The sequence below is a fragment of the Solea senegalensis genome, linkage group LG8 (genome assembly GCF_019176455.1).
Source record: "Solea senegalensis isolate Sse05_10M linkage group LG8, IFAPA_SoseM_1, whole genome shotgun sequence".
Classification (NCBI taxonomy): domain Eukaryota; kingdom Metazoa; phylum Chordata; class Actinopteri; order Pleuronectiformes; family Soleidae; genus Solea; species Solea senegalensis.
In genome coordinates, this window is record NC_058028.1 from 9,129,471 (window position 1) to 9,141,963 (window position 12,493).

Genomic DNA, 12,493 nt, shown 5'->3' on the forward strand with positions numbered 1-12,493 from the left:
GGTGTTTTCTTGAAAGAGCAAAGAAAATGTGCTGTTTCAATGTCATTATTGTGTCATTATTGTGATTGTATACAGCTGCTACCTTGGCCTGGGATCTCAATGTGACTTCCTGCTAAAATAAAAATAGAAATATGATTGAAATATTGAAAGAGTTGTTTACTTGACACATATTTCTTTAAAAATCTTGAAGAAGCAAAAAAAAAAAAACCGTGGTGCAAATCTTGAATCCGGTTGAAAACGATACAACAAAGCGACTAAAGCAACGCAGCCAATCAGCGCTCACCGTCTCGCCTGCGCGTTGCTCTGGACTGGAGCGTCTCGTGCCATCGATACCGCGCGCGCCGAGCTCGTCAATCTTTGACGCGCCACACGTGTGTGAGTGTGTGTGCGCGTGCGTGCGTGAGAGAGAGAGAGGGGGGGGGGAGCGTGTGTGCGCTTCAGTCCGTGGATTTTTCTGACTTCGCTCATTTTAACCGGATGCAACAATAGAGCGAGATAGTTTTAAATGATTAATGGGAGTTTTGGTGAAAAGTGAACTCGGTGAAGGCGCCGCTGTTTCTGCCGCAGCTGGAGGAGGAAGAGGAAGAAGAGGAGGAAGAAGAAGACTTCATATAAGAGGAAAAACAACAACCGGTGACACTTTTCACCATCTTTTAACGATGGGAAGAAACAACTGCACTGTATCCACAAAAATAAAGGCGTAATCCTGCAAGTAATTCACCAGTACAGTAGCACAACAGGGAGCCCGGATCGATCGACGAAGGCTGATTGAAGAGACTCTGAGTGGATTTTACAGTGGGAATCGATTTGACCGATCACCTTCGGACAAGCCTCACCGCCCTCACAGGTAAAGTGGTCAAATTAGAGCGTGAATAATCACAACCAGTGGGAAATGAATGAGCCCTTTGATGTTTTGATGGTTTCTTTCTCACCTGTTGTCGTTTGGTCAGAAGCTGCAGATGTACACACACACACACACACACACACACACACACACACATTTGACTTTTCCCTCGTGCGTAATGAGATAACAATAACAATACAGTAACAATATCATAGTCTTTGTTTCATGAATTTTTTGATACCTTTTTACAAACTTGTAAACATCTAGAATATTCAGCCTGACAGGTTAATTATAAGTCAATGTTCTGTTGATGATGATGATGGTGGTGGTGGAGGTGGAGGTGGAACGTGGGTAGATTTGATGACGGGGTTCAGCAGAGCCGTGACTATGAAGTGTGGACCCCGCTGGGACCTTAGCCACCAAGCGCCCCATCCTCAACATCGCCATCATATGAGGTTTGCACAGCCTCCAGTGTGCGCTAATGCTCCACAAGGTGGCGCACAACGTGAAGAGTGAGCAAAGCGTGTGTGCCTGTGTATAATAATCTTTTATGCCATAAACACGGACCCATGTCAGGCCCAGTAGTTCTCATGGAGACCAAAACCTGGTCCTAATGAGGCAAAAAAAAGGTTAGGTTTAGGTAGTTAAACATAAGGTTTTGTGTAGAATGTCTGAATGAATGCAGAGATTGAGGATGACTGTGTGTGATAAATGAACAGATACATGATGTGATGCTGGTATGATAAGCTGATGATATCCCTGTGATGCACTGAGACTCAGTTTACTGCGTCCTTTCAGATTTGAATGCAGGACGTGTACCTAGCAGCATCACTGCGTTCTTGTTCTCTCTCTTTTAATCTGTTATTCCTGCTTCCTGGTTTCCCCATGCCCATTTTGGCTTTGCTGTCTGTCCACACCCTGTCTCACCCTCTGACTCACCCTGTCTCCCCCCTCGTCCTCCTCCCCCTCTTGCATTTACCCTCGCCTTGAGTGTTTTGTGAGCAGAGCTGCAGGCAGCGCTGAGTCTGTCACCGAGACTCTCTAATGAGCTCCCGACTCTGCCTCCACATGTGGAGGAATGTTTGCACTGGAGAGTAAGAGAGAGAGAGAGAGAGTGAAAGAGCAAGAGAGAGAGAGAGAGAGAGAACAGAGGGGAGAGATGGGGACAGAGGGGAGGGAGTGACTGAGGAGGCAAGGAGAGGAGCGTGAGAGGAGCTGTCATACCTGCTGCTCTCACAGCTCAAATATTAAACAAGGGTTTTCTGGGAACCGATGCTGCTGCTCTGGGACAAGCCCAAACCGTGGAGACAGCCCGTCTCAGTGGAGTGTGGACAGGCAGTCTGCTCCTGCCACTACTACTGCTGCTGCTGCTACTGCTGCTGCTGCTGAGGGTGGAGGCACTACTGCATCCAAGAGTCTGATGGAGGAGGAGGTCACAGAGCCTGATCCACAGACGGCGGAGCCCTCCGGCATGCCGCCTCCGCCGCCCGCTGGGACACACTCCGAGGTGAACGGCGACCTGCCGGGGAACCCGTACCTGAGGGACGGGACAGTGGACGTGGTGGAGAGTCCAGTCAGGGAGCCTGTTGTGCTGCAGTATCCTGCTGAGTACAATCACAGCCTCCAGTGTGGGTAAGAATCAGCATGGGAGAGATGCTGCTTCTGTGGGACACTCCCGTCTCTTTAATCAGTTTGGAGAACATTTGACTCCTGTAGATGCTAAGCTGACTGAATTTTCAAGCACCTGTGTGTTGTTTAACCTTTAACTGCTGCTACGGAAGCTTATGGCGAGTCTCGCTGTTATTTCATCTCATTATCTACAGCAGGCACAGATGTTGACGCACACATTTGTTTTGTTGTGTTGTACAGACAGAGCTGGCTGATTAAAAGCAGTTGTTGAATAATGCATCTTAATAATGACCCGCGCTCTTTATCTGCTTATTTGTGTGTTTGCTGTCGCAGTGTATACAGTACTCTCAGAGGTTCACTGTGTTTACACACATTCGCATGAGTGGATGGAGTTGCTTGATGCCAAGTTGTGAGATTGGCATTAAAACTGGAGCGTGACCAGAATTCCTTTCTCTTGTGATTTGATCTGACGTTCTCAGAGTCTGGCTGTTGCTGTTGTTTCCTCAGTGGCTCCGGTGGGAGATGATGAAACTTTTTACACTGAGCTAAAAACTTAAGTTTGCAAATCTAAGAAGTGGTCAACAACTGCAGGTTATTCAAATATTTCAGCACTGGCACTTTCCAGTCAAATCACGTTTCTGCCGAAACAGTAAAGGTCTCTAACCTTTTACCAGAGTTCTGTCAGACAGAGTGCAACCAACATTGTCAGTCACTGTGTCCCCTTCACTTTAGCAACTTTAGCAAGTCTTGCTACACTGGGCGTGATGGACACTGTTCTGCTAACTTCCAAAAGTGACTTCTAGCACCAAGCGTCAGGCACGGTCACCATCAAGCGTTAAAGCGACGCATAGATACTGTATGTGTTGCCTGTGATTTTGTTTTGTGACCAAAGTCATCAAAACAAGCTGTAGATGTGTGACGGCACTAAAGCAGAAGCAGAAGCCAGTCATGGAAAAATGGCAGAGAAAGTGTACCACAGTTTCACTACAGACGACAACTTCCAGGTATTGGGGGCGGAGTCTCTTATAGCTTTTCCAAACATATGACCTGTCTGTGTCTTCTTCAGTCAAACCTACATACTGTCCCTCTCAACTGCTCCGAGTTTTGTGATGTGATCGACGTCATGTTGAGGTTTTACATCTTAGAAATTCAGACGCAACCAGGTTCCTATTGGTCTATATCAACTGTCTCACTGATGTCCACTTACATGTGTCTTACTTGATCATCTGATTTCCTCTAAATGGGAAACCAGTGGAGTTGCCCCCTGGTGGCTGTTCAGTACTGCGTGACCTCATCTCCCTCTGTGATGTCACAGCACATGTTTTCTTTCTGTCTTTCTGAACTCAGAGCAGATCAGTAGGTGTTTACTGTTGTTTACTGTCTCTGAGTGCAGAAAATAGCAGTTCCCTGATTTTCTGTGCGTACATTTTGTCACAGTGGCACGGGTCCTCTTTTGTGGCCAGCGGCTCTGCTGCTGGTACGCAGTGTTCGCCTTGTGTCACCCTCTGTATTGGTCCGTTGTCGCTGGCTGTTGTTGTGTTGCACGGTCGGATGTGACAAATTGCCATCTGGCCTCCTTGTCATGTAGAAATGCTTTGAATAATAAGCTGAACTCCTTTTTCATCATGGCTGCTCTCTCTCTCTCTCTCTCTCTGTAACTCCACAGAGTCAGACTCAGGGATGAGGACGGGTTTGGGATTAGGTTGTCACATCTTTAGAGACAGAGTTGGAGGTTTAGTCAAATAATTACTGATATTATAGTTATTATACAGAGCAGATGATATGTGTCCCCTCTTGTCAGGCTTCACAGAATCCTCCAAAGACCCAAAGGACAATGTGAACCCCTCTGATGATTTATCACACTTAATGTTAGGGAATTATTGTTTAGCATCATGAGAATTATTTGCCTAATCATGTGGGAAATTATGTTTTTTTCTGGAGATTTTAAAGACAATGGGGTGGAGTGGCTCAGTGGTTAAGACCCTACCTTGTGTACCAAAGACATCATGGTCGCAAGTTCGATTCCATTTGTATTGAATGGTCGCTTTTGATAAAAGTGTCTGCTAAATGACATGTAATGTAATGTAATGACAATCATCAGATTAATGTTATTTTATAATGGAAATGTAATCTGATCTACTTTAGGCCTAAATAATTACTCGATTAATTGATTACTAAATGAATCGTTAACTATTTTGACAATCAAATAATCAGAGTGTTTATAAGGAATTAAAACAAATGTTGTGATTTTTCAGCTTCTTAAATGTGATTTTTTTCTGGTTTCTTTGCTCCATATAACAATGGTCCATGGTTGCAGCCCTTATTCCAATGATTACGAAGATTATTTATTAAATTTATCACAGACCGACAGATTACCGGTTAAAATCACCAAGTAACTGATATAAGTTTCTCTAATATGGGATGTAACTGCTTTGTCCATGTGATCACTGTAACTGTTAATGTGCATTTCATTTCTTTGACTCTTTTATTGGCTGTAAAATGGGACACAGTTAGAATTCCTTGATTTCTACACGTCAGTGTCCTGATTCTTGTAGCCACGCCTCCCTGTGCGGCCGTTTTGCGGAGTGTAATGAACTCGTCTTCCCTTTTCCCTCCACTTCGTTGAGGACACGCAGCAGCATTGACTGTTTCTTCCCTCAGGGTCGATGAGTTTTGATTAGACGTGCGATCGTTGTCTTATCCTTGAAGTGTCACTGACTGTAACGTTTCTTCCCCTCTCTTTCTCTCGCTCTCTCACACACACACACACACACACACACACACACACACACACACACACACACACACACACAGGTTTAGTAGAGGTGATTTTATTTATACCTCTGTCTTTAATTGGGTTCAGTTCTGCTGTGAGCCAGTCTGGACCACAGTGCGCAGACTTAAAAGGGCTTTAATGATGCTGTAATAGTTTATTGCGAGGCAGTGGAAATAAACAAGGATATACATATGTGCATACACTGTAAATGGGTTTTTCTTTTCATCATTATTAAAGCCATCGATTTACGCTTCCATCTCGTGTGAATCATGACTTTAATCAGTGTAATACATCACAATAAAAAAAGAAACACGAGCTTCTCCACTGAGCCTTTTTGTAAATTTTATTACTTTATTACTAGCAGATCATGTTCATGTTCTTCTTCTCCACGTAAACCCACAAACACCTGGCTTTTGTCTGCGGTCAGTGAAAACAATCAGTGGTCAGTCACACGTCTAATGGTTTTTTATCGGCTCAGGCTCCGATCAACAGTGACGTAAACGTGACACCCAGGTGAACCTGCTAATTTCTGCTTTCTTCTACTTTGTTTTGGCGGTCGAGTTGCTGAGTCTGCACCTTTGTTCCACTGTGATGTTTGTTCAGTCAGCGATCTAAAATCTTTCAGTCAATATTGAGTCTGAAGATACAGAAGTTTAATCACTGGGACATAGTTTGCTTTTTTTCTCCTTTCTTTACTGGCTGTTTTTGTTTTGTTTTTTGCAGGATACAACTGCAAACATATTCTTGAGATTCTGTAGACTTAAGCTGTCGTAGATATTATTAAATGAGCCTTTTGTTAAGTGGCTAAAATCTGATTTTCCTTGAATCCACACTGCCAGCCAAGAACTTTATATAGGGCACAAACAGGTCACCACTCTATTACAGGGCCAACATTCAGACACAAATAACCATCCATTCACACTTAAAGTATGGTCACTAACTATCTGCATGCCTTTGGACTGAGGGAGAAAACCCACGCACAGAAACCGCTGGAATGCGTTATTGCGTAATTACGGTAATACAGAGTGTGCTTGCATGAACCTGTCGTCTGTGATATGCTTGGTGTTAAAGGGTTAACCACTTTATCATTTAAAATAAGTGATGGTGAATATTCACAGGTAGAGAGAATACTGAACCAGTGATTTTTATCTGAAGTCATTTGTATGGCTCGTTTGTAAACCCTTAAATCCTCACCTTCATTTCTTTGTACGCGGTGAACGACAGTGTTGGTCGAGGCTGTGGCGATCACCTCATGATTTAAGTGATTACTGTACACTGTCCTGCCCCTGAGGGTCTCAGCTAAGACCTTGATCACTTTAATTAAGTGTAATCTTGCCGACGGCTATGAACAGCTCGGTTCTACACTTTCCTCCTCAGGCGTCGAGTATCAGGGGCTGTTATTCGCAGACAGTGTAGTTATGAATAACATGTGTAGTTGAATGTAAAGAATAGGCTAAAAGTAGGCTTTTTAAGCCTTTTTGTTTGTTATGTTCTGAGAGTTATTTGGTTATTTAAGATACTGTAGTAAGTGATTCTTTGCCAGTGGTGTCACATTTCATACATCATTATTTGAGAGTCCATATGTTTTTATTGGTCTCGTTCATGTCACATTGATGCAAATTGTCTTTTTGTAATGCTCTAGTAGAGGTCGGGTCATCTTTGTCAAGCTGTGTCATAGTTTTAAAGTGGTAAAAGGCTTTGGAGTGGGTTTTGAAAAATAGAATCCTCCGTTAATGAAGATACTTGAGCTTTAAATGCACCAAAGATCCTGTGTGTAGGAGGTGGAGATGGTGTACATGTTATAGTCTTAGGTATCGGAATATATTAGTTTTCTACCGCTTTATCTTCCACATGAGGGTTGCGGGAGGCTGGAGTTGATCCCAGCTGACGTAGAGAGAAAGGCGGGGTCCATCCTGGACAGGATTCCATGTGTTTCCATCGTGGTACAGTACGGTATGGTTTGAAACGGTAAAGCCCTGGCTCCGGCTTGAGACGTAACGTGGACATCGTACCAGTGCGACGACGACAACATGCAAAGTCATCAAGCGTTTTTTCTGTTTGTCTCTCCAGACGTCAATCTTTGTGTGAGAATAGACCGTACCGTACCATTATTTTGTTACTTTAAGGGAAAATTTAATGTACGAAGCTGGTTATTTTGGTACTATTCCTTGTGAAAACACAGAAAAATACATACTGTACTGTTCCGAATCAGCCTCTACAAAAATAATAAATATTCAGTGTTTCAAATGAAAGAGAAGCTTGAAGCAGCTCCATCACTTTGGTCCATTCAGAAGAGAAGCGTTCCAGTGTATGACGGATGTTTTTGTTCAGGCGTTTTTACTGTAATTGATCAGTTTGCTTTTTCAGCGCTGTTATCAATACCTCATTTGTAGCAAGTGTTTAAACTCCAGTAAACCATCACCTCTGCTTCTGAGTCCAGCCTCCAGACCCCGTTTCCTCCGGTAAATCAAATGGCACCCCAGCCCTTGTTAATCAGTGCTAGTTAGTGCTAGTTTTTAGCCACATTAACTGGAGAATGCAAACCATGAATGCCTCCTCATTGAGAATCACACAAACACCAGTTTATCAAAATCTCTCACGCTTCCTAAAACTAGTCATTTATTTATTCAAGACTGCAGAGTGTGCTACCGTGAAATATATGTAAATTCTGTCCCTGCATGGTAAATCATTCCGATCAATATTTCCTCCTGTTGACTCCAGCAACACACACACACACACACACACACACACACACACACACACACACACACACACACACACACCAAACGATCATGGTATATACGTTCATCAGACCGCTGACACTGTATGGACTGCCTCGTGACAATAATGCAGGGCGAGAAGAAGAGGGATGTTAGTAATATTCTTGATGACAGCTGAGGGAGATGACTCAGTAATAGATGAATCAGGAAGTTAAAAAATCCTGACATTACAGTCGGAGCTCTAAGCAGAGTCTCTCACATCTTGATGCACATGTTTATTGAACTGACAAACAAGAAAGATGCAGGGGCCACTTTTCAAACCGGTGGGTAACTGTGATTCAATACTGGAAAAAATAAGGCTATTTGTTCCAATCTTTCATTGTGATTGTAGTAACTGTCTGTGATTGACTGACCTGCCTTTACACGGGAGAGGTGAACTCCACTGATGCAAAAACCATGAACGAGGCTGAGAAAAATCACAGTTCTACTAGACAACAACCTCCATTCATGTTTTGGATTTCTTTTCCATACTAACTCTACTGATATGTATTGAATGCATCTCCTATTCTTTTTGTCACTGGACTTGAAGGCGCTGTTTCAAAACATTACTATTTATAGTTATTGAATAATTAAAAATACTTCATATTAGGGCTGAACGATTTTGGATGCGATTATTTAGTTAATTTTCTTTACATAATTCCTCATTTTCATTGGAATTATACATTTAAAATGAGGACTGTGTGCTATTTGTGCAGTTTTCTTCAGTCTGTAGAATATGATGTGTATAGGTCAGGACAATGTTTAATATAAAATGGTCATTTTAAACACATTGTGGCTTTATGAAATATTTAACCAAAATTTATTTTTGGATTAAATTCTCAATTCGATTCTACTTATTTTTTGGTCCATAAAATGTCATTGAAAAATATCGATCAGTAAATCTCAAATCTCGAAATGATGATGTCCTCAAATGTTTTGTTTTTACAACTGGGAACCAACTTTTTCATGTTCCCAAACAAATAGAACCAAGAATCATAATATAATCCATTCCATGTTGTTAAAAATGTTGAAAACGACGCTGCAGTTGCTGCTAAATAACTAAAAGAACACAACTACTGAGTTATCTAACTTGTCATATAGCTTTCCAAAAAACAAACGCTGATGTTTTAAATGCATCTTTAATGTTTTGGCTTTTGTGATTGTGGGGCCTCACTATGATGTGTGAAGTTCGACTGATGATGAAAGAGACAAACAAGCGCAGGAGGCCAGTGTTTTTTTTTGTCTGCATTTCTGAACTCCTCATTCTGTCTCGGAAGCATCTGCTTAAAGTTCTCATTGAGATTAAATCCAGTTAGAGTGTTGGAAAAAGAGTTGCCCAAACCTCTTTGGGCAACTTCGACTTATTGAATAATGAATTGCCTCAGTCACATTTGCACATACAGTACACATATACACACACACACACACACACACACACACTACATTTACTTGGAGTTAACAGTAAACAAGTCCCTCTCATTCCGCGACTTCCCATTTAGTGAATGAGTTCTGCTTCATTTGCAGATCTCGGACAGTTTCACATGTGGCGTTGCTTTTATTTGGCTTAAGGGAATTTATTTAAGCACTTTACGTTACAGTGTCCATGAAATACCGCTGATAAACGCTGTTTAGAACCATGTTTAATGTGCAGAGCTGTGATTTGGTGCTTGGTCTCGGAATGAATCGTCTGAAATACCAGAGAGTGCGAGTCTGCATCTGTCACTGACGCCTGAATGTTTGCCTCCGTTGTCTTGCAGGGAGAAGATGCCGTTCCACCATGTGACGGCAGGTCTGCTCTACAAGGGAAACTACCTGAGCCGCTCGCTGTCAGACAGTGATAGTGATGTGTTGGCCAGTATCTCTGTGGAAGAGCTGGACGGTAAGGCTTTAAATATCTGGCTGCTGCTGCTGCCATTTTTATCTTAATGTCCATTTGAAGTGATTTGGCGGCTGCTGCTGCGGCTACTGCTGCTGCTGCTGCTGCTCTATAATCACTGGCACCATTATACCACAAAAAATGAGCAGATGCTTCTGTAAATGTAGAAAAAGACACTCAAAAAAGGAGAAAAGTGTGTGTACTTGTATTTATTACCTCTTTAGGACCTTTTCTGGCATGAACCTCATTTGTGAGGAAGAGATTAAAGGGGAATTTCGGTATTTCGACCTGGGCCCTGGGTTTTTATGTGAACAGTACAAATAAAAAAGTTTCATTATTGGTCCAGTAGATCACCTTGGGCGGCAGCTGCAACAGGTGGCAATGATTGCAGTGTAATCTCATGGGGCAACAGTTTCTGTATCTCCATAAAAAGTGCTTGTTTTTGCCCATAAACAGCTTGGATTGTTATCGTAAGGCACGGACGTAGGTTTGGTTACAAGACCGGTGGAGACACCGTGCGCCGCTGTGTTGTCAGAGCAGCAGAATCTCTCTCGTCTCCTCGGTGACTCGCAGTGATGTTTCTGCTCCGCTGGGATGAGTTCACTGATGCTGACATGTCTCCACCAATATTTGGAGAAAGCCAGATTGTCCCTACCAATATTAGAGGGCAATGTGAACGTGTGTGTGAATGTGTGAGCAATAGCTGCCTGAGGTGATCTACTGGACCAATTATGAAATTGTGAGTACTATTCACATACACACACACATATTTATAAACATAGGGTCCAATGTACTGAGCCTTAACACATATGGAGCTTTATTTTACAGAAGTAATTTCTAGTTATTAACAGTTCTATTATTCATGGGGTGCGGGGTTGGTTTCGCCTCAGTGAAATTTATAGTCAGTAAAAAAAAACATTAATCCAATGCTACATAGCCACCAGCATTCTCCTGATCTGAGCCAACAAAGCACAATGATGCATCGTTCTCTGTGTAGCTTATTTTACCTGGAGCTTTGGGTCAGGCTTATCTGTCTGTCTCCACATCAGAATCTGTGCTTATGAACTGTACTTTGTTTTTGCGTCTGTCAGAGAGTAATCACCCGGGCCTGTACAACACAAACCTGATCAATAACCGTCTGCAGGAGTCAGCAGTGGCAGCCTCACGGGCAGCAAACAAACCTGATTCTCTCAGGCCTCCGCAATATTAATCCATCGATGCATCATTAAGCTGCCGCCTGGGAAAGTGGCTGCCACTGTGCACCACACAGTAATGGCCAGACGCTCCATCAGGGGAGAGCTTTAATATGCATGGAGCTATTGGCGGTGTATGAATTTCTCATTCCTGTTTCATGAGTTCGTATTGTTTGGTGAATAACAAATGGCTGGTGCGAAACAAACTATACAGCTCTGGTAGCTGATACCACGCTATCCCATCATGCAACTGTCGGAAAGAAAACAAAGCCATTTTGGTTGGAAGCCACGCTGTTTAGAATATTGATTTGTTTATACCAGGAAATATTAACCAGGTAATATGCCGGGAAACTCATCTCTTCCTCAGCTTTGTTCATAAAGGAGAAGATGGTGGATCGCTGTTGTGCCCCGGGAAAACCAAAATAGTCGGGGACAAGCAAACTGGACAGCATTTTACTGGAAGACGCTCGCTTTGAAACATGCTTAAAGTGAGAAAAATAAGGAGCAATGGAAACCGACAGGCTACAGATTCTGGTTGGGCAGTGATCACTTCATATTCAGTACAGAATCTAGTACTGAACAACTTTACATTATGTTTATTGTGATGTATAAGCAGTCTGTGGAAAGGGATGAGGGAAACTTTATCAGAAGATGTCGGAAAATACTGCAGGTCTGAAATAATGTCCACTCAGGCTGTTTCCATGCTCGTGAAGAGCACCAGGGGAATTATAATGGTCAGAATATACTCAGTCTGTCGAGTTATGTTTGGCCTCAATGCATTTAAAGTGCATAGTCGGGAGCTGTGAAGGCTTTAGACCTTTTCACCGTTGTCGATTCCAGTGTCTAAGTGAGGGACAACCTCAACAGGTCACCAACCCTTGACAGATTAAAACCATTCACACTCAAGTTCAAACCTAAAGATGAGCATGTAAACACGTACGTCGAGGTCAGAGCCTTACATTTGTGCTGTGACCAACATGCTTGACAGACCACATCACAACCAACCTGACTGGACAGAGCTGAGGAAGCCTCTTGGATGAGAGGTGAGACATCTTCAAACCAAACTCAGACAACTCCAGTTGCCTGCAGCTAACTACAGGCACATGCCAAACTGTCCAGGAGGTCCTGAGGCGTCCCACTTCTATCCTGACACCTTTAATCATGCTGAAAACATGAAGTCTGACCTCAGAATAAGACTCTGGTAAAACCATCTTTGTTGTTGCGAGGCTACAGTGCGTACACAGCAGCACCGTGTGACTCTTAGTAGCCATTTTAACATCCATCCATGTCAAAGTAAAAGCACAGGTCTTACTGACAATATGGCTCTCTTGAGTTAATGGGTCCCCATAAGACATGTGAAGCAGCAGCCATAGGACCAGGATGCTGCTGAACTGTCTGTGTGTGGAGAACATCTCA

The 12,493-nt window shown here is 42.9% G+C and overlaps 1 protein-coding gene across 2 annotated transcripts in view; it reads left to right on the forward strand.

The window, feature by feature from the left end:
• Positions 1 to 718: 718 nt before the first annotated feature.
• caln1 (calneuron 1) overlaps positions 719 to 12,493 on the forward strand; it is a 53,474-nt gene continuing 41,699 nt past the window's right edge. Inside the window, exons 1-2 of one of the 2 annotated variants that reach the window (XM_044031405.1) lie at positions 719 to 847; positions 9,766 to 9,887. In XM_044031405.1, coding sequence (XP_043887340.1) covers positions 9,773 to 9,887 — 115 coding nt within the window. In that variant the 5' untranslated portion in view covers positions 719 to 847; positions 9,766 to 9,772. Of the gene's footprint in view, positions 848 to 2,047; positions 2,477 to 9,765; positions 9,888 to 12,493 lie in introns of those variants that run through there. The other variant, XM_044031404.1, reaches the window with a different exon arrangement.